Here is a 23,532-nt window from a genome sequence, read left to right as displayed (position 1 = left end):
ACTACTAAACCCTTCCTTAGAGAGAAGGAAGATAGACAAACTCTATTCACATTCCTGATATTCTTTTATCAAAACTACTTCTTGAAGAATTCCTAGATAGTTTCCCTCCACCCCCCCCACTTTCTTCTCTCTCTCCCTCCCTGATACAAATAATGTCTCACCTGAATTGGATTTTTTAGAAGATTGAGAACTCGAAGGATGGGTAAATTTTTAATGTATTCTATTTCTCTCAGCTCAGCAATCTGTTCAATCAAAGAAAAAAAATTATCAACAGACTAAATGCGCAAAGACAATAGAAAACATAAAACAACAGGAGCCAGTTTGGGTCCTTTCAATTCGACTTATTTTAAAAATTGCTCTGTCTAGCTTTTTAATGAGAATTCCACAGAACTACGCAGAACAAGGGAATTATTGCATACCCCTTCTATAACTGTGCATGCATACAACCACGTTTTCTTTTTTCTTCTCTAGCTAGGGAACAGTACGTTTCCTCCTCTTATCCATGTTCACTTTAAGGCAGAAATAAAGTAGCATTCAACGTCAAAAACAGTACAAAAATGCACCCAAGGATGACCTGGTTACCCACCCCACCCCCATTCCTAGCCCTCCAGCCCTCCAACTTCCTTTCCCAATCCTGCTTCTGTCACCCTGGTCATTTGTGACTGGTTAAAGCCTTCTCTTTTTTTTTTTGAGATGGAGTCTCGCTCTGTCACCAGGCTGGAGTGCAGTGGCGTGATCTCGGCTCACTGACACCTCCAACTCCCTGGTTCAAGCGATTCTCCTGCCTCAGCCTCCTGAGTAGCTGAGATTACAGGCACACACCACCATGCCCAGATAATTTTTGTATTTTTAGTAGAGACGGGGTTTCACCATGCTTGCCAGGATGGTCTCGATCTCCTGACCTTGTGATCCGCCCGCCACAGCCTCCCAAAATGCTGGGATTACAGGCATGAGCCACCGGGCCCGGCCAAAGCCTTCTTACTTCATGTACATATATGGCTTTATCACTTTTTCCAACAGAGAATTATTTCAAGGTAAAAAACTAAAAATTGTATGACATATTTCTTGATGGGTGTCTACTGTTCACCTTGAACTCTTTAGCTAACTTGTATACTTATGTTTTATGTACTTTTCTGCATAGGTTGTGTTTCACAATTTTAAAAAGTAGGAGAATGAAAAAAAAATAAAAAGATTGCTTGACAATTCCTTAATTTGACCAGAAACAGAACTTGGGCTGCAGCAGGCCTGAATTCTCTACTAAATTAAAGGCAAATAGTTTTGCTTAAATATTCTGTAATTAGCATAATTACAATTTTATCTCAAGTTTAGATATTAAACCTTTGCAAAAAGTTAATCATCACTTTTTCATTTCTATTTTTCTCCAAATCATTTCTGCATGCATTGGAAAGCACTCCAACAGAAGGGTCACGAGTAACTCCTGAGTTATCCAAACACAATACACAGCTAAAATGCAAACTAGACCCAAAGCCAAGTCAGAGGACAAACATATGCACCATGTTCAAAGGATGCCATTTTCAAAGATATAATATGAAAGGTGAATGCCAGAGTTGCAATCTACAACCTGCACACATTAATCTTGTTAGAGCAACATTATACTATTATACACATCTTTTCCCATAAGATGACTAAACTGTTCATCAGTCGGCTATTTGGATTATCTTTTTTTTTAAAGGGATCAATTGTTTTCTATTGTATTATTCGGGAAAGTCGAAAAGTAAACTTGTGAACAACACAGATTAATTACCTTCTAGCATTCCACCTGTTCTTGTTCTTTTTTTTTTTTTTTTTGAGATGGGGTTCTCGCTCTATCACCCATGCTGGGGTGCAGTAGTACGATCATGGCTCACTGCAGCCTCAACCTCCCTAGCTCAAGGAATCTTCCTACCTCAGCCCCCCACCCCCGAGTAGCTGGGACTACAAGTGTGCACTGCCAAGCCTAGCTAATTTTTGTATTTTTTTGGAAACAGGGTTTTGCCATGTTGCTCAGGCTGTTCTTGAACTCCTGGGCTCAAGCAATCCACCCACCTCGACTTCCCATTCCCAAGTGCTAGGATTACGGCCGTGAGCCACCACACTGGCCTGCTCTTGTTTACGGACCTAACACTAATGTTAAGAGGAGATGTGTTCCTTCATTTATCACGTCTCACCAACAAGTCGTGGCCACATGCACTTGCACACATTGCTGGTGAGAGTGGAAATTGGTGCATTCTTATTTCATGTGTTTCATAAGCAATGAACCAGCTCTCCCACTTCAAGAGGTTTATACTAAAGAGATCATCTTGTATCTAATTTTTTGGTAAAAAATTAGATTTCCCTCAAGGCCATAGTCTCTAAGCATCACCATCTGGATCTAAAGGGAACTACTAAAGTCTTTTCTTTAAAAAAAATTTATATATATTACATAATTTCTATATGTGAAATATTCTATATTCTAATTTTTTGTAAAAAAAAAATAGATACAAGAACATTCAGTCTAACATTATCAGTAAAAGTAAAAAAAAAAAAGTATGAATTCCTAAGAACACCATGATCCTGTAATTAAATGGGTAATAGTACAGTCCTATAGTAGGAACACTACACGCTCATTTTAGAAGATAGTGATATTTACAGTGATTGACATGGAAAGATCTCCTTGATATGTTACAAACACCATGAACAGAGTGATCATGGAATATACAAAATTATATTACCACAAGATGTCAGCTGGGATCAGTTGGTTTTCTGAGAGTCAAATGAAAGGGACCCATCTTCCCTTCCTGGCCTTCCACAGGTAGGATGAGGTGACAGGGGAGAAGGTATGGGGTGGCCTGGATTCACCTCTCCACGTCTACTGAATTAGCGAAGTGCCACAGATACTGCTTGTCCTGCATGCACCCTCCCTCTCCTGCACAACCTACCCTGAGGACTCCACCCTCACATCTTTTCTCAGCAAAGGCCACAAACCCAGGGCTGTGTGCATAACAGACTTTTACAGCAGGAGTAGAGACAACAGCACCCCAAAGAGCTTCCAGTGAAATACTGCCAGAAAGGTTATATTCCTATGGGAAGTTCAGCCATCTGCTGCCAAGAATGTCATCTCAGCACAGTTGATCCCTAGACTCCAGTCCAGCCCATTCTCTCACCTCCTTTGCCCCTATTGATGATAGTCCACACCCCCACCCCCAAAGCATGTTGACTTCCTCTTCTTTTCTTCTTTTACCGTTTCCCTCAAGGCCATAGTCTCTAAGCGTCACCATCCAGATCTAAAGGGAACTACTAAAGTCTTCTCTTTAAAAAAAATTTATATATATATAATTTATATATATGAATATATATTTCTATATGTGAATATATAAAAATATATAAGTACATATAAATATATGTTCTATATACACACATATGTATATATTTGTCTTCTTAGAAAACAATTGGGTAGAACCATTAAAATTTTTTTCACTGCCACATTTAAACACAAATCTGTGCAGAAAAATATTTTTCAAACTGCAGGGAACCCATCAAATAGCTGATGATGATGGTAAGTGCATCACTGAAATAAGAATCAACAGACAGATCAATGGAACAGAATAAATACTTCAGAAACAGATCTTTTCTTTATTGGTTTTGTTTTACAATTTTAAGAAGGGGGAAAAAGAAAAAAAAAAAGATTGCTTGACTTCTTGAATTTGGCCAGGGTTAGAACTTGGGTTGCAGCAGGCCTGAATTCTCCACTAAACTAAAGACAAATAGTTTTATTTAAGTTTTCTGTATCTTAGTAGAATCTTAAGAGAAATAAGAATGGTGTATATTTAAAAGATGAACCACAAATATTTTCCAAACTGTGAGGATCTATCAACTAGTTGATGATGATGGTAAGTGCATTACTGGAATAAGAATCAACAGACAGATCAATGGAACAGAATAAATACTTCAGAAAGTATTTATTGCTGTATCAGTGAGAAAATTAGTATTATTCAATGAAACTATTTTTTAAATGAGTTAATGAATGGGAATTGGTTAGCACAAGGCTGAGGAGATAATGAGTTCTCAATAAATGATAGCTGTTATCATTATATTACTATTAGATATTGGAAAAAGTAAATTAATTTTTTACATTTTTAGTTATTGTGGATACAGAAGAGTTGTACATATTTATGGGGTAAATGTGATATTTTGATACAAGCATACAATATGTAATGATCAAATCAGGGTAACTGGGGTATCCATCACCTCAAGCATTTATTATTTCTTTGTGTTAGAAATGTGACAATTCTACTCTTTTAGTTATTTTGAAATATACAGTAAAATATTATTAAGTATAGTCACCCCATTGTGCTATTAAACACTAGATCTGATTCCTTCTATAAATTAAAACTTTTGTTTCAATTGTACCATAAAATGAATATGGATTAAGAGTTGAAAGGTAATAAAAGAAACCAGGGGAAAAAAGTTGAGGTAAACACCTAACAGATTTCAGAACAGAGAAAGACTTCATAAAAATTTTAAAAATAATAAAGGAAGACACAAAGAAAAATATTGATAGACTTCATAAATTACTTTCAAATGTGTACCAAAAGTACAATGAGTACAGTGAAAAGCAGAAGAATGATAAAATAAATGATAGTCAAGGGCATGAATAGACAATTTCTAAAAAGAAAACTAAGTGTCTAACAAACAGGTCAAAAAAATGTTTAACCTCATGGGTAATCAAAAATTTTTATACAAAATAATGCAAAATACTGTTTTTCTCTACCAGAGTGACATAATTTTTAAAAGATACTTGCTCACAAAGGTGTAGTAAGATGTGCTTATAATATAGTATTCTAACTTCATATACTGCTGGTAGGATATTAATTAGTATGAACCTTTATGAAGTATAGTAAGAGTCTTGAAAATGCCTATATCCAGTAATGAAACGTATTTCCAAGAATCTATCCTAAGTAAATAATTTAAAATATACTTAAAGATTTATAAATAAGAATATATACTGCAACAAATTTTAAACATAAATTTCAATAAGTAAATGACTCAGTAAATCCTGACATATCCATTCAATAGAATATTTTACAAGTATTAATCAGAATTCTGAAATGTTGGGACAATTTGTTTCCTACCTGGGAACTAGATGCCCACCTCACACTACCCACAAAAGTAAATCCCAATTGGATTAAAGACTAAATATGGAAAAACAAAACTTGAAATTATAAGAAAATATATAAGAATATTTAAAACCTTAGGGTATAGAGAAATTTCTTCAATAAAACATAAAAAGCAGAAATTACAAAAGACCATAGTGAAGAATAACTTTCAGACCTCACACTCTATTCCCCAGACATACAGTTTCACTTGATATGTAAGTTTTCTAGGGTTTCCATAACAAACTACCACAAACCTGGAGGTCTAAAACAACAGAAATTTCTTCCTTCCACAGTTCTGGAGACCAGCAGTCTGAAATCAAGGTGTCAGCAGTCCTGTGCTCTCTCCGAAGGTTCTAGAGGAGAACCCTTCCCTACCTTCTCCAGCTTCCAGTAACTCCAGACCTTGCTTGGCTTGCGGCAACATAACTCTAATCTCTGCCCCATCTTCGCCTGGGTCTTCTCATGGCCTTCTGTGTGTGTATGGCTCTTCTTCCCTTCAGCCTCTTATCAGGGCATTGGGTTTAGGGCCACCCCACATCCAGGATGTCCTTCTCTTTAGATCCTGAACTTGATTACATCTGCAAAGACCCCTTTTCCACATGAGGGGACATTCACAGTTTCCTGGGGGTAGGCTTTTTGGAGGGGAGGGGCACACAATTCCACCTGCTACATGTAGTAAGGATTAGCTTCCAAGAGAAGTGGCTCCACGGCCAGGGCTTGCCTTCTGTCACAGAGAGCTGGCACAGCATGTCCCACCCTGCTGTTGGAATGGGACACTCTGCCTCTAAGGTTTAGGACAAGATAAAGAACCATGCACCAGGGGTTCTGGATGAGAGTAAGAAGGCTGGATGGCAGCACTGTCATCCAGTCACCTGAGTCACCTGAGCTGCAAACCCAGGAGTCATCCTCAGCAACATCTTCTTCCTCATCCACCACCTCCAATCTGCCCTAGTAATTCTTCCTCAGAAATACCTCTAGACCCCAGCCTTCCTTCCCCTTTCTTACTACTGCTACCTGATTGAAGGCCCTTGTCCTCTCAGCTCAAGCCCTTCCTCTGATCTCCAGTCAACATCTCCCTTCTCTGCCCTGTAGGAAGACAGTCAAGCCTCACTTCTTATACATAATCATTCCAGAATCTCTTCCCATGCAGCTCAAACATCAACCAAGCACTTGATAGAAGGGAGGCAAATCTGGATATTCCTGAGAGCTCCTGAGGGTCCTGCATTCAGTCAACAAATATTCTTTGTTTTTCTTTTTAAGAGATGGGGGTCTCGTGATGTTGCCTAGGCTATAGTGCAGTGGTGTGATAATAGCTTACTGCAGCTTCAAACTCCTAGACTCAGGCCATCCTCCCGCCTCAACCTCCCAAGTAGCTGGGACTACAGGCACACGTCACCATGCCCAGTTTTTTTTTTTTATTATTATTATTTTTGGAAGAGATGGGAGTCTTGCTATGTTGCCCAGGCTGGTCTCAAACTCCTGGCCTCAAGTGATCAGCCTACCTTGGCCTCTCAAAACTCCAGGAATACAGATGTGAGTCACCATGCCTGGCCAAGACAACAAATCTTCTTCAGTGCCATCTCTGAGCCAGGCATTGCTCAAAGTGAACAGGATAAAGTCCCTGATCTCATGAAGCTAACATTCTAGTTGGAAAGCCAGTGAACTCTAACAGATGTGAAACTAGAATATGCAATATGACATAACCTCAGGTAATAGTAAGTACTAATAGTAAATTAAACAGTGTAAAGGGATAAAGAAAACAGGCAGAGGGTGCTGGAAAGGCCAGAGGGGGTCAGAGGCCTTTTTTCGTGAGAGTTTGCCAGAGGCTTAAATGAAATGAAGTGAATTTTTTTCAAGATGTGGGGAAAAGCTTCCAGCAGAGACATCCGATATTACGAAGCTCCAGAGGTGGAAATATGCTGGATCTGCATGAGGATCAGAAGAAAATGGCTGACTTCACATTCCCACCCCTTCTGCAAGGGAGCACTGTGCCCCACCAGCTGCCTCTAAGAGTGCTGGTCTCCATCCTCAGTCACATAAACTGGCCACTGACAGCCAGTCCTGCATAGCTGGACTAACCAAGTCAGATGGCGTGGAACCTGCTGTCTCTTGTTCAACAGCCGGCACTCTACTCAGTGAGCCAGTGCTAAAGCAGGCAAAGGGCAACTATCCCTGCTGACCCCATCATCATGGAGCCAGGGCACCAGGAAGCAGGCCAAGTCCATCACCGTGGTATAGGCATTAAGAAAGGGGTCAGGGGCAAAGGGGAAAGTCACATTACCTTGGTCTGAGAGTTCAAAAATTGTTTGTAAAAGTGATGAAGCAGCATCAAAACCTGGACTTAAAGTGTGTACCCATCAGCACTCTCTGCAGAGAGCCAAGACTATCCAGAGAGCAGTTGCTGAGCAGATCAGGGTATCCTGCCTTGGGCATCACCTTTGGGTGTAAGGAGGCCAAAGACCTCCAAGGGGGCCTCCCTCCTGTTTGCATCCCAGGGCAGGGGTATGTTGGCCAGGTGGAATGGAGATTGACTTTAGCAGGAGATCTGATCACGCTAGCATCAATGGCATACCTCTGCATCAATGTCGTCAGCCCCTGGAGGCCCCAAGGACTCACCCTGTCCAACTCTTCTCATTACAGGCCTAACCTAACAAACTTAAATCCAGAGAGAAATAAAATTCACTTAGAAGCCCGATTGGGTTTAATGCCCCCAAAGTTCCTTTTGCTCACATATGTGAAGAGAAGTGTGAGCCAAGGTTCAACGAAGAGGGGGGTAATGCACATTGCTTGCCAGGGACATTAAATGGCATTTGTCTTTGAACAACAAGAAGCAAGGAGTCCTCGGCAAAGAACATTCTGCCTATACAAAGCATCGCAAAAATAGAGTGGAATAATGGTCTTCAGCTGCCGTTGTCCCCGTCAGCATTCAAGGAGAGTGATTTCGAAGGAAAGTCAGAGCACTGCAAAGAACGAAGAGACAGAGCTCTGGCAGCAGCACTGTTATTACTCAGGATTCAAGTTCTCTCCATGCTTCCATTGCTTTGTGAGTATTACCTTGTGAATCCTCACAAAAATTCAGAAAAGTAATTGGGAACCAACAGTGTGACATAACGACACTGAGACTTAGAGAAGTAAGACAGCATTTTTCTAAGTCACTCCCAGACTGATCTCTTGCTTCTAGAAGAAAGGACTGAGGTTATAAAAGAGCTAACAGCTTGGGATATGTTTTAAACGCTGGAAATGATGTAAAATCTAACAAGACTACAGAGTAGAGGGTAACTAAGGTCTCCAAATCCCCAGCTGATGGTAAACATTCTCAAGTGGCCTTAAAAAGATGTTCAAATGATCACATGTGGGTGCTACAATGTTTCAGTCGCTAAAACCAAGTACATAATACTGATGAAGTGCTACCAATAAAACAATATTCTTAACATCAGATTAATCATATGAGAAGCAGAAGCTAGGTTATTATTCTGCTAAATGATAAATTTTCCACCCTGATACACAGTATTCTCGGTAGTCCTGGAGAGTTCTCTGAGGAACTCTCCTGAAGGCTCAAAGAATATTTCAAAGTACTGCGGGTTGCTCCTCAACCTGCCCAGGGGAGAGCCGGAGAATTAGGTGATTGTTACATAGCTCATGGGTGCCAAAGGATACCCCTTTAGGACCCATGGCCACTTTTTTTTAATGGAGCCTCTTTAACATTTGAAAATTATAAACTCCTTTCTTCACGTGATGATACTCCTCTTTTTTCTTTAAAGTTTGTCAAATACAATTTGAAAAGCCTCTTGAAATGGAAGAGAACGACATACTATTTATGAGGTATTTCTAGATCTGTGCTGTCCCATATGGTAATTACTAGCCACATGCAGCTGCCCAGCCCTTAAAATATGGCCAGGATGAATTGAGACATACTTTAAGTGTAAAATACACACTGGATGTCAGAAACTTAGTATGAAACAACAGAAGGTTAAATATCTCATCAATAAGTTTGTATGTAGATTACATGTTGAAATGACAACATTTTGGATCTACTGGGTTAAGTAAAATGCATTATTAAAATTAATGTCACCTGTTTCTTTGCACCTTTTTACTGTGGCTACTGGAGAATTTTACATTACATCTGTGGCTCACGTGACGTTTCACTGAGAAAGCACTGTATTGGGGCATTACAACAGGCCCTTTCAGAAGGGAGGCCCATTAGCACTTTATGCACTATATCACCCTGCAGAGGTTAAGAACATTGAAACCGGAGGCAAACCATTCTCCATTTGCAGCCTGGCTCTGCTATTTGCTGTATATATGACTTTGGGCAAGTTACTTAACCTCTTTCTGCCCCTGTTTCTTCATCTGTAAAATGACAATAATAATAGGGTTATAATGAGCATTAAATGAGATAAAGTACTTAGGAAAGTGCCTGGTGCGTAAGTATTCAACAAATATCTCTAGAATATTTTATGACTGGAATTGTTATTATTATCATTACTGTTATGCCTTTTCCTAAATCCTGAGATGCATTGAGTTGAGATTTAATGAGAGCTTTCCACCTTTTCACCAGCCTTTGTATATATGTGAGAATAATTTTAAGTAATAAATTTTCTAAAAATCAGTCTTCAATGGCAAATGCATGAAAAGGACACTAAAACCACATGAGATGGAGATTGTGTGGACTTCCTAAGACACGTGGTACAGTGAACAAAGGTTGTCCACCAGAATTAACTGGAGAAGTTGCCAAAACAACTTAATATACAAGTCAAGGAGAATGAAAATGAACAGTTTTGTCTGTGATTGAAAACTCATCTGTTCCCAGGACTAATAACTGACTTTTCTTGATTCTTAGCAACCTAACAGATGAGGGAAGTCTTTTGGAAAAAAGGCTCATCACACAAAACTGACAAGCACCACCACAGCAGAACACAGCAAGATCCCCATAACACCCCAGCTCTCTTGAGTTGGCACCAACTGTCCCTTTCAGGCTCAGCCCAATTTTTCATTTTCAAGAAGAAATAAACATTCAACTTCCTTATGAAAGCATTCTCCCAAAAATGTGATAAAGTATTCGCTATAAATAAAATAACTTTGTAGACCTTACAGCATAAGAAGTTTGCTAAAGTTACCAACTTAATATACCATGATTAGGAACACAAATGCTTTATTAAAAATAAAATGCAATTAAGAGTGAAAGCCAGTTTCTGTGATTTTTGAAGTAAAGTGTGCATTATTAAGCCAGACCTGAAAATCTGATTAAACCCAGTCCCCAACCCACCATGCAGATTGGTGTATAAGAACTCCCTTCCTGCCGGGCGCGGTGGCTCACGCTTGTAATCCCAGCACTTTGGGAGGCCGAGGCGGGCGGATCACGAGGTCAGGAGATCGAGACCACAGTGAAACCCCGTCTCTACTAAAAATACAAAAAATTAGCCAGGCATGGTGGCGGGCGCCTGTAGTCCCAGCTACTCGGAGAGGCTGAGGCAGGAGAATGGCGTGAACCCGGGAGGCGGAGCTTGCAGTGAGCCGAGATTGCGCCACTGCACTCCAGCCTGGGTGACAGAGCAAGACTCCGTCTCAAAAAAAAAAAAAAAAAAAAAAAAAGAACTCCCTTCCTGTGCCTCTTCTCTTTATTTTATTTTTAAGGGTTTAAGCCTTTCCTAGGGTATTTGCATTTTAAAAACTTTTTAATATTTTTAAATTGACAGATAAAATTATATGTACTTACTGTGTACAACATGATGACTTGAAATTCATCAAATCATCATGTTACATTGTAGGATGGCTAAATCTAGCTATTTAAGGAATGTGTTACATCACAAAGTAATCATTTTTGTGGTAAAAATGTTTAAAATCTACTCTCTCAGCATGGAAAAACACAATATATTTTTATTAACTATAATCACCATGTTGTATAATCGATCTCTGGAACAAACTCCTTATGTAACCAAAATGTTGTATCCTTTGACCAACATCTTCCCAACACTTCCCCCATCATGGCCCTAGACTTTTCTTTAAATGGCAGACATGGAGCAACACCAGCCAATGGCTATTCTTATATCTCCAACCTCCTTACTCTGATATTTCAGACATTCCTACTGCCATCTTTCTACACAAAATTTTGCATGAACATGTATCCTTTAGAAAATCATCCACACGTGGTTGCAGTTTAAACCTTAAAAACAATGTAATTAGGAATCATCACATTTTCAATAATTAAGATTTTAAGTATATTTTAAAAACAATCCTTCTGCAACTACTCCAGGAATTTTGCTAGGACAATATTTCTAAGCTGACATTTAATGTGTCCGCCCTTGAGAAACCAAAAATGAAGGGTCTGTGCTAAGTCTCTAATATGTCCTCTTATGCCAACACTGAAACCAAGACATGTGAAGTACAACACTACCTTATTATCCTCCAGGTTGATCACTTCCAGGAGGTCATGATTCTCTAAGCCTTGGAGACTGCTTATCTGATTGTGGGACAGATCGAGGTTCTGCAGGGCTTTCAGATCCTCCAAACCTGTGATCGTCTCAATCTGGTTATTGCTCTAAAATAGAAAAAAATATATTTAATGTCTCAAAGACCTCTCAAAGAAAAGTTGTAATGGCAAGTTTTCATTTTGGATACTGACCCAAATCTCTCTAAAAGAAATCAGTAGGCATTCTTGTCCTTCCCTCCATCCCATTTCCATCATTCACCTCTCTAAACACATACACATACCCCAGAAAGAAGTTCCAGTTTTTCAGCTGGAAAACTCAGAATATAATATTTTCATTAAAGTTAAAGCAAGATGAGTATTCAAATCAGTAAGAAAGAAAAAGGCAGGTAATATAAGCTTTTAACATTGCACACCTAAAGTGTAATGACAGCGTAACTTCAGATATATCACTAGAAATATAAATTTAATGTAATTCTTTCACATCATCACAAGTAAGCCACTTGACTATTATAATCCCCATATACATTTTGTTTTCAGAAACACCCCAAATATAATCACTCATATGGTGAGGGTGCTAGTAGTCTGTTATCTTAGTGTTCTCCAATGAGCCATGCCCCCAGTTATTCCTGCCCTTGTGCAGTTCCCCCCACTCTTTTTTTTTTTTTTTGAGGAGTCTGGCTTTGTAGCCCAGGCTGGAGTGCAGTGGCACGATCTCAGCTCACTGCAACCTCCGCCTCTGGGGTTCAAGTAATTCTCCTGCTTCAGCCTCCCAAGTAGCTGGGACTACAGGGGTGCATCACCATGCCTGGCTAATTTTTGTATTTTTAGTAGAGATGGGGTTTCACCATGTTGGCCAGGCTGGTCTTAAACTCCTAACCTCAAGTGATCCACCCACCTCGGCCTCCCAAAGTGCTGGGATTACAGGCGTAAGCCACTGCACCTGGCCGTGGTCCCCTCCTCTTAAACCTAGGCTGGACCTACGACTTAGCTTCACCAAAGAATATGGTAGAAGTATGCCAGTTTCCAAGCCTAAGACTTAAGAAGGCCTGGAAGCTTCTGCTTTTGTGTCTCAGAAGTACTGAGCTACCACATAAGAACTGCAGCTACTGTGTTGGAGAGAACTTGTGGAGAGGTTATATGGAAAAGGAAATGTCACATGGGGAGACACCCTGACACTAAATAGAGAGAAAAAACCTAGCCATCCCAGCCTCTCAACTGAGCCAAGCCCCCAGCCAAGATGCCGGCTAAATGCAGCAAGCCCAGTGGAAGAACCTCCCAGCTGAGCCTAGCTCAGATTGCAGAATTGTTAGTTAATACAATGGTTATTTCTCCAAGTCACTACAACTGGGGTGGCTTGTTATGCAACAGTACATAACCAAACCAAGTTTTTCAATAATTCACACAAAAGCATCTTCCTCAATAATGAGAATAAAACAAAGATTTAAGACTGAAATGTTGTCTTCTTCCTCAATCTCCATATACCCATAACAACAAGTAAGAATAACAATAATTCTCGGCCAGGCACAGTGGCTCACACCTGTAATCCCAGCACTTTGGGAGGCCGAGGCGGGCAGATCACGAGGTCGGGAGATCGAGACCATCCTGGCTAACACGGGTGAAACTCCGTCTCTACTAAAAAATACAAAAAATTAGCCAGGCATGGTGGTGGGCGCCTGTAGTCCCAGCTACTTAGGATGCTGAGGCAGGAGAATGGCGTGAACCCGGGAGGCGGAGCTTGCAGTGAGCCGAGATCGCGCCACTGCACTCCAGCCTGGGTGACAGAGTGAGACTCCGTCTCAAAAAAAAAAAGAATAACAATAATTTTCTTCCCTCTATATTTTCCCTGGTACACGTTTCCTGGTGCATTTGATAGCAAGAGCTCATTTTCATCCTATTTTTAAAATAAAATTTCATTTCAATAATGAGCAAGATTTGTATTCATTAGTATAATTCTATGGCTTTTAAAAACATGTTAATAGAATGTCGATAATCTACAAAGCTAAGTGATAGCACACAAGGGTTTATCATAGTATTCCTTTAATTTTTATATATGTTTGAAAAATATCATAATAAATAGAAAAAAAATACCCATAATCCATTTGCCAAAGTAAAATCAAATTTCCTTCTGTCCAGAGTTCAAAAAAGTTATATAAAGTATAATAGAAAAGGGAAAGAAAAAAACTACACCAAACTTAAAGTCATATCCATATTAATTAACATACTGCAATAAGACCTCAATAGCCTATTCCAAATATCCCCATATATCAAATTTATATACAATATATTTCTTCCTAAAGAACTCTGAAATGCTTTAGATGTGGTAGATAGACTGTAATTCTTCTTAATACACTTCTTCCCAAAGAATTTTGAAGTCCCTTAGGTGTGGTAGAGAGACTGTAATTCTTCCGACAGTATCTCTAATGGCTTTCAAAGTGGTAGATGGCATGAGAAGAGTGAGGCATAGACAAGTTTAATTAGATAGCTGATGGTCATAAAAGAAAACAGAACTGAAAAAAATTTAGAATCACAGAATTTCTGAATTGAAAGCTATCTAGTTAAACTCTTCATCCAATGCTGAAAAACCAATGCATCTCTCCTAAAAGGGGACATCCAGCTTCTGCACAAACAGTTCTTCCTGCTTGTTTCATAATGATTAGTTGGGAAAAGACTTTTAGAATAAAGCCACTTTCTTGAATAAATGAAATTGGAAACATTCTTAACCAACCAATTTTGGAAGAAAAAAACAGGCAGCATTTACTGTGACAAAATGAATTTTAAAGTTTGGAATGCATTGTCATTACTTGCTAAGAAGCTGGGTGACAGAACCCATTAGTGAACCACATTTTTCCCTTATATTTATCATAAAAGTTGATGTTTGAAAATTAACAGTTGGTTTCTACAGTGAATTATTCTTCTTTCTCTAAATTGTAATGTAAATTATTTTCAATAGTAACTAAAGCTACTGGTTTCCTGATTCCATGAATTAAAAATAGAAGTACTAAAAACTATTGAAACAAATTGTACAGATTTTATTAAACTTTGGAAAAGAAAACCTTTCTATTCTCAAAAAATTAAGAAAAATGAATGACAGTATATTCTGTGTATTCTAGTTGATCTTGGATGATGAGGGCAGAGATTGGGAACAATCCATCAAATCTAAGAAAATAGAAGTATTCTATCCTTTTCCTAAAAGCTACCTGAGACAGAACTGTCAATATGGATTATTTATTTTGTAATTGAAACACCCTCTTAGGATGAAAATCTACATATTATTATTCTTAATAATGAGTTCATTCTCATTCCCTTAAGCACACCCCTATATCTTTTTCTATTTACCATGCTCCACTTTAAATGAATGGGAACATCAATACAGAGAAGATATGTAAAGAAAAGAACAAGATTCTAACAGACCACAAAATGAAGCATACAGGCTGCTAAAAATCCTTCAGATTGTCATAATTTTAAAATGTGACTTTCTTTTCTAACTTAAACATTTTCAATCTAATTTATCAAATTCACTTTCATTTATGTTTTGCTCACATGCCTTCATGGGCGGAAAACATGAAAGATCAGGAAAATTATTAAACCCATAGGTTCATTCTCAGTACTGGGATGCCAGTACTTTATCCTGACCTAACTCACTGCAGGAATGGAAGAGGTTTAGTTTGTGTTTTGTTTTGTTTTGTTTTGTTTTGTTTTGTTTTGTTTTGTTTTTTTGAGACGGAGTCTTGCTCTGTCACCCAGACTGGAGTTCAGTGGCACGATCTCAGCTCACTGCAACCTCCGCCTCCTGAGTTTAAGCAATTCTCCTGCCTCAGCCTCCCGAGTAGCTGGGATGACAGGGGCCTGCCACCGCGCCTAGCTAATTTGTGTATTTTTAGTAGAGACAGAGTTTCACCATCTTGGCTGGGCTGGTCTTGAAGTCCTGATCTCGTGATCGACCTGCCTTAGCCTCCCAAAGTGCTGGGATTACAGGGCGTGAGCCACCACGCCCAGCCTGGAAGAGTTTTAAGAAAGCACTTCGAGCTCTAAGCTAAGGGAAAGAAAAATTAACACACAGCCAATCTTCAGTGATCTATGGTTAAATAAGACAGAAATAGTATATTGTATATGTCAAAAATCAGCAGATAATCCAAGAAGTCATTTCTTTCTTTCTTCTTTTTCTTTTTTTCTGAGGCAGGGTCTTACTCTGTTGCCCAGGCTGCAGTGCAGTGACATGATCGTGACTTACTGCAGCCTTGACCTCCTGGGCTCAAGTGATTCTCCCACTTCAGCCTCCTAAGTAGCTGGGACTACAGGCTTGCACCACCATGCCCAGTGAATTGTTTATTTTTTGTAGAGACAGGGTCTGGCTATGTTGCCCAGGCTGGTCTCGAACTCCCGGACTCAAGTGATCCTCCCACCTCAGCCTCCCAAAGTGCTGCGATTACAGGCATGAGTGGCAGTGCATGGCCCAAGATGTCATTTCAAGCAACAGTTTCAACAACCCCCATGGGATAGTTCTTGTAAGAAATCTACAAGCTACAAGCCTCATGGCTTGAAATCGCACCCACCGACCCCATGATAGATGTAATGAAGAACAGCAAAGCCATCCAAGAGGGTAAGAAGTAGGAGGAAGGAGAAGAAAGAATCCTGGATATTTCACAGACAATACTGTAGACCCCCAAGTTAGGGAGCTATCCTGTTATTTCAAAAATACTGTGTATATCTTTGGGACTATTAGAATCCTGCTGAATTTCTGTAAATTGAGTCATAGTCACACAGCAGGTCACACAGCTTCGAAAGAGTGCTCTCTGTGGGAAAAAATAATCAAATTTAAACTTTGATTGGAATTGTTCATTTATTCTTAGCACTGTTTTTGATTTTCTAGAGTGGAAGACTAACACACACATGTTAAAATAAAAGGACTGTCAAAATTCAGTGCCCAGAAAACATCCTGTGGTTCATTTGAAAGCAGTTAAAGTGTTAACAGCAATAAATATTACGCTTAAGTATCCTTAAATGTTATTTTCACCAGTAAGATATTATAAAAAATATTTTTAAATACATGCTAAAAGTATACCTTTTTTTCCCAGTATAAAAAAGCCAATCACTTAAAATATTGAATTTGGATAACAAATTAGCAAATCATTTTACTTTAGCATGAAATATTGCTCTCTCTCTCTCTCTCTCTCATACAATCACACACACACATGCAAATGGTAAAGAAAGGAGCAAACAAAACTGAAGACAATAACATTTCATGAAGGAATTTGCTGTTTATATATCTGAATCCTAAGTAGTCATAATTAATGTAGTTATTAAAAATATTAACTACTACTTCTATAAAGAATGGCATTTTGTTAGACTCACCAGACAAAGTATTTTGATTGGTAACTTGTTTAAGCCATTAATTGTCGTGATCTTGTTGTTGGCCAAACTAAGGTGAGTTAGATTGTTGCACATCTCTAGTCCACTGATTTCTTCTATCTCATTGCCTATACACCACGACTACGTTTAAGGAAAATGTTATTAAAAGCATGTGGAAGAAAAAAAGAATCAGTGTTAAATCATCACTAGACAAAGCAGATCGCAGCTTAAATAAAGAATAATTAGACCATCTTGGCTAACACGGTGAAACCCCGTCTCTACTAAAAATACAAAAAGTTAGCTGGGCATGGTGGCGGGTGCCTGTAGTCCCAGCTACTCAGGAGGCTGCGGCAAGAGAATGGCGTGAACTTGGGAGGTGGAGCTTGCAGTGAGCCGAGATCGCCCTGCAGTCCTGCCTGGGCAAAAGAGCAAGACACCATCTCAAAAAAAAAAAAAAAAAAAAAAAAAAGAATAATTATATGCCCAATATAGGATGAGTATTAATCCTGAAATATATTTTTCCGTACAGAACATGTCATATTTTACACAATTTTTCTTTTAAAAAGGCATAGCAGCCGGGCGCGGTGGCTCATGCCTGTAATCCCAACACTTTGGGAGGTCGAGATGGGCAGATCACGAGGTCAGGAGATGGAGACCATCCTGGCTAACACGGTGAAACCCCGTCTCTACTAAAAATACAAAAAATTAGCCAGGCGTGGTGGCAGACACCTATAGTCCCAGCTACTTGGGAGGCTGAGGCAGGAGAATGGCTCAACCCTGGGAGGCGGAGCTTGCAGTGAGCCGAGATCGCACCACTGTGACAGAGCGAGACTCAGTCCTAAAAAAAAAAAGGCATAGCTTTTGAGTGTGCTGGGTTGTATTTGACTCATTTAATAAGTACAGAAAGAAAAATCACCGTGGTTCATAGCTGCCTCATTGGCAGTGTGTTTTCCCTTGATCAGTTAAGTTTCCATGAGACACTCATGTGTGTTCCCACAGGCAGAACTTCTGACTACCAGATCGCCCTGCAGCAGTAACATGCACCAAGCATTATTGTCTTCATAACTGGGCTAAGAGCCTGGGAGATGTCCTCTGTAGCAAGTGAGTGGTCCAAAGACCAATACCCTGTTATAGAAAGGAACAGCCCTTTCTTTCCGTCTACATTGACCTCCATTCTCCCTGTAAAATCAATGAGGCTTAAACTCTGCCTTACTTTCTTCATCTGTTAAGTTCCATTTATTGTGAAAATTTTAGCTTACCTTCTGTGTTCCATCTTGTAGTCACCTAACACTACAATCTCAAAGTCATTAATTCTGTTCGGCTCTCTCTGTTCTCAATCTCTTTGACCAATTTCCAGGATTTAATGTCATTTCCCCATCAAAGCTCAGTTTTTCCTCTCAAGTAACCCATGACATCTCCATTTCTCAGCCACTCATAATCTGCGAGGCATCCAATCACCAAGACCTGCCATTTTTTTGCCCTAAAATATCTCTTTAATGATTTCTTTCTTTTTTATTCACTCCTCTGCCAACTTAACTCAACTTTAACATCAATAGTTACACTAATATCCATTACTTCCTGCCCTAAAGTCACTCTACACACTGTAGACAGATTAATTTTTTTAAAATATTGATTGAATATCAATATCATGTTTCAATTAAAAAATTCTCATAGAATTCCAGATTCCTCACTCTGCCATCTAAGGCTCTTCACTATAAGCAAAACTTATTTATCCAGTTTTATCCACATTATCATCCAATGAGAATTCCCTATTTCTGCCAGGTCAATTTCTCAATAGTTCTGGAATGTACCAAGAACTTTTTTTCCTACTTCTTTGTAAACCATACCCATTCTTCAAGACAACTCCAAATCCCACTTTTTTTCTTTTTTTTTTAACATTCACATTAAATCAATATCTTAAGTATTTCTTTTTGACATATAACACTTATTTTCTTACTATTTATTTTCTTACTATTACTTTTTAAATGCACAAATAAGTGAAAATGATAGTCTAGGAGAACATATTCACAATATATATTAGCAGACAAAAGATTCTACCCAGAATACATTAAAAATGACAATGAATCAATAGAAAAAAACAACCCAATAAAAAATGGACAGTGAATATGCCCAGGCAATTTCCAAAAGAGTGAATCCAAGTGGCTAATAAACATATGAAAAGACATTCTGTCTCACCTGTAGTCAGGAGAATGTAAATTAAGATAAGCTGCCATTCTTTACCCATCAGCTTGGCAAACATTTTAAAGTAAAAGGTTTTGAATAACAGATACTTTTATACTACTGAGAGAGTTCATTATGATATAGCCACTTTAGAGGCAATTTTGCAATGTCTATCATAACTGTAGATATGTCACAGCCATTCCATTTCTTAGTATATATTCTAGACAAACCATTTCTTCCTCAAAGCCTCTCCTGGTCATCTTCTAATCTCCAGCTATCTCCTTCCGTTAATCAGAGAAACAAAGAATTTTTTAAAAAAAGAAGGAAGAAGTTATAAATATCACAAAAACATTTTGCCTCCATAATTATTTGTAATTATCCCAACCCTACTACTTAGTAGATTTTTCATTTAAAGTAGGGATAATATCAGGTGGCCATTAAGGCCAAAAGTTAGGTCATGAGAAAAAAATTAGAAAATGGGTGTGAATGAGCGACAAACCATAAATCATTTCACAATTATAAGGCATTGACATCATTATCAAATTACATTACATGAAGCCAAGGAAGCATGTCCTCTACCTCTTGGCCAATAGCATAGAAATGGAAAATTCAAGGCTGGGATTAAGCCTGAAAATACCTAGGCCAGAGAAAGAGGTAAATAAGGAAACTAGACAAAAATGTAAAATGTACCAGAAATTCTTGGGTTTTCCTCAGTGGTTTCAGTTTCAATCCTTGGACTGAAGTATAGCTCTGTTTGTGGTCAATATGCATTTTTAAATCTGTTACCATAAAGCTTCCTGCCAGAATAGCCCTACAAACAGATGTTTATGTTCGCAAATACTGTCCTTTCTGGTTCTACTTTCTTTGGGCTGCTTAAATAATTGTTCTGGAACTAGAACAAAGATCAGATCTTTGTAGATGCAGATTGTAACAAAAGATGAATATGAAACATAAGAAATAGGAGATTAAACTGTCTCACTCAGGTATGGATGAAATAAAATACCCTTGGAGCAGACAATCTTTGGCAACACAAACTATGCAAGGAAAACTTTGAACGGCCATCTGTCTCAGTTTAGCAGAGACAGAAATCATGTTTAAGTCCTATTTTAGGAGCACTAGAGTGTCCTGGTAGCTCTACCCCAACCGAGATGAAGATACTCTGAATCATGGCAGAATAAAACCACTGCTTGTGGGTATCTGCCTCAGGAAGTATTCTCATGGGAAGCAGGCAAGGATCAGAAAACTAGAAAACAGGAATCCTGAAATAATCAAGAGATATCAGGAATCAAAAAGGAAAGCGTGTTTATTGTGTCTACAGTAATTTTCTAAGACATTAGAGGCTAACCACACTTCCCTTGGCACATCCAGCTTACTCTCTAGCTTGAACTCCCACAGCTAGTCATGTGTTCTGAAATTAGCACTGCAAGGACAGAAAGGAGGAGGAATTCAGATGCTCACTGCAATCATAGCTATGGTTTCTGCAGGTACCATTGCGGTCACTAACAGCACTGGGGCAAAGGAGCAGGAGTTGCCTGAACATCTCTGTTGAGAAATATGCTCATTCCAGAAAAATTATTTCCTCCTATTTCTCAGCTTTTCACTCTCCTTTAAACATCAAGGAATTTCAGACACTCTAAATTAATCAGGCTCCTGAGTAAAGAGAACTTTCTACAGTGACACAACAGCTTTTTCCTCTACTTGCTCCCACAGTCACCTCATGTGTGCCTGGCGGCACTGCCAACAGTCAATATGCAGGCCTGGGCCATACAGAGCCTTGAGTTCATAGATGGTCTTCAATATCTTTATCTCCCCAATCTCTCATTCTCTTAAGAACCTTCACAAAATGTTACTTGCCCTTCCTCCTAACGTTATTCGTGTTCTTTCACAGGTCTTGGGACTTCCTGATAAGAAGAAACATAATCTGATAAATCACTACACATTACAACGAATTAGCTTACTGGGTTAATCCTCTTAGGTATATTTTAATTTTAAAAGACCACTATCGGGAGAAAGAAACTCAAAAGAACTCAAAATCATCATACCGCATTCCAGCTCTAAACTTTTACAATTCTGTGAATAAATCTTTTAAAGTGAAATTGTAGATCCTTGGGGAAACTGAATGAAGGAATCCTGTGGCACTTAAGAATAACTTTACAACTGGGGAAAAGCCCAACAACATATTTTTACATTTTGACGATGCTGTCAGTAGTTCACAATGCTTGACATGAATTATTCTCTAGTTCAGTATTTGCTCTTATTCATTTGTCTACAATCATAAAATATGGTTTGGGTGTATAGAAAACAGTTACTGACAAATAGTAGGAAATCCATCACAGTTCTCTTAGTGGAGAGAGCTGCAATGTTGGCTTTAATCAAAACCAGTCCTGAAAGATCTATATCACCTTACCAGTGAAAAATGCTCTTCACTATAGGAGAGAATCTCTCCAAGAAAAGAAACACGCATAGTTTAAATGCCTCTGTGACAAAAGTTGTAATTACTCAATGAATTGCAACATGGGAAAAACAGTGGAATTCAGAAGTCTCAGTTCAACCATTTACCAAATAATCTGGGGCAAGTTGTTGACCCTTCTGGAGTCTCAGGTTCCTCTTCCACAAAATAAAATAGTGATTAGCACTAGACGATTTCTAAAATTCTGTTTGGAATTAAATTTCTATGAATTTTTCAATTCCATTATTCTATCATCATAAAATAAATTCTAATAAACAACTAGTCAATGTTTATAGGTAAAGAATAAACTGCACTCTTTCTTAAGAATAAATATATTTACATAACCTTGGCAAGGCTTATTGTATTGCAATTTAGGATAATTATCAATTAATCATCAATTATCCACATATGGAAAGACAAAATAGCATAACATAAAATAAAAAAAATTGGTATCTTATAGTTAACAATCATTCTGAGATATTGATATAATCTACTACAATTACACTGTCAGTATCACTAGCTCAACTGATTTGTTTTTATTTTAAATAACTATTTTCAAAGACATTAATTTAGAATTTTCAGGTTTTTAAATTTTTACATAGAGCTGGGTTAAGTTTAATACTTGATTCACCATTGACCTATGCTTGACTGATTTTATTTATTTTTAAAAATATAATGAGCATGCTTGAAACTAGTGCCCCCACAGCCCAATCAGCAGAAAATTAACAGCTTAAATCTACCCTGTGTCTCCTTCCCAGAGATAGTAACTATGCTCAGTTGTCTCTTTCCTCTTCCCTTCCTCCCTTGGTTTTATGCCTAAATTATATTTAAATGCATGTAGATATATTTCATTCATTTTCTCTACTGTATGATATGCTATTGTGTGACTATACCATAACCTATGCTTTCTCCTATGAATGTGTGTTTTGGCTGTTTCAATTTTTTAGTAGTACAAGCAATACTGCTATGAACATTCTTATACAAGGCTCCAGGTACACATATACTAAACTTTCCACATATAGGAATAAAAGTACTAGGTCATGGTGAACTTGGATGCTCAACTTTATATGACAATATAAAATTGTTTTCCATGGTGGTTGAACTAATTTCATACCCACAAACAAGGTAAAAAGATCTTTTGGATCTAAAGTTCTCCAACACTTGGTATGTTTAGATTTCTTAAATTTTAATTTAAGAAATTTTTTATTTAATTTTTTAAATTAAATTAAAAAATGTGAATATGCCTTCTGTTTTTAGTGTTTGAAAGAACTTGTTCACCATTGGAAGGTCTGTTTTGAAAATTTGGGGTCTAGGCTTTTTTGGTAGAAAGATTTCTAATTTTTAAATTTAGCTTATTTTAATTTATAATAAATTAATTTTATACTTATAGGACTACTCAGGGTTTCTATTTCCAAACTGATGTGTAATATTTTTCTAGGAATTTTTGTATTTCATCCAAGTTTTCAACTGTACTGGCATAAAAGTTGTTTTAAAATTCTCTTTTTAATCAAACTGTTTTGATTAAAACAGTTAATTTTAATTAAATTTTAATTAATTAAATTTTATTTAATTTTAATTAAAACAGAAATTTAAAATTGATTATATCAATTGAATGGATATAATACAATATCTCATGTGGTCTTAAGTTGCATTTCTTGGAATACAAATGAGGCTGGTATCTCTTCGTATGTTTATTTGCCTTCTCTGATTTATTTTCCATAAAATTCTTTTTCTCATCTTTTATTTTGCCCATCTTCTTATTCAGGGACATGAGATATATTTCTCTTTAGTTAGGTCTTCAACACCCTTAAATAGAGTTTTGTTAGTCCCTCTATCCCCGCAAGTCTTATTCATCTTTAATAAAATTTGTTTTTGTTGTTTTTATAAATGGTGTTTCTTTTTAAAGTTGTTTTCTAATTGCTTGTTTCTGGCATACAGAAATGCAACTGATTTCCATTTATTGAAGTCATATCTAGTCATGCTGTTGA

General features: G+C 37.9%; 1 protein-coding gene across 16 annotated transcripts in view; it reads right to left on the bottom strand.

Moving 5' to 3' along the window:
- Window positions 1-23,532, bottom strand: part of LRGUK (leucine rich repeats and guanylate kinase domain containing) — a 202,209-nt gene that overhangs the window by 101,978 nt on the left and 76,699 nt on the right. For all 16 annotated transcript variants that reach the window (XR_010121604.1, XR_010121603.1, XR_010121605.1 and 13 more), the window contains 3 exons: window positions 16,918-17,042; window positions 11,530-11,673; window positions 162-242 (listed from right to left, as the gene is read on the bottom strand). Coding sequence is in view for 13 of the 16 variants with exons in the window: in XM_063642258.1 (XP_063498328.1) it covers window positions 162-242; window positions 11,530-11,673; window positions 16,918-17,042 (350 nt within the window). In the remaining 3 variants the exon portion in view is untranslated. The remainder of the gene's footprint in view (window positions 1-161; window positions 243-11,529; window positions 11,674-16,917; window positions 17,043-23,532) is intronic.

Source organism: Symphalangus syndactylus, chromosome 6, assembly GCF_028878055.3.
Source record: "Symphalangus syndactylus isolate Jambi chromosome 6, NHGRI_mSymSyn1-v2.1_pri, whole genome shotgun sequence".
NCBI lineage: Eukaryota > Metazoa > Chordata > Mammalia > Primates > Hylobatidae > Symphalangus > Symphalangus syndactylus.
Note: the sequence above shows the minus strand (reverse complement) of the source record. Positions and strands in the feature narration are given on the sequence as shown.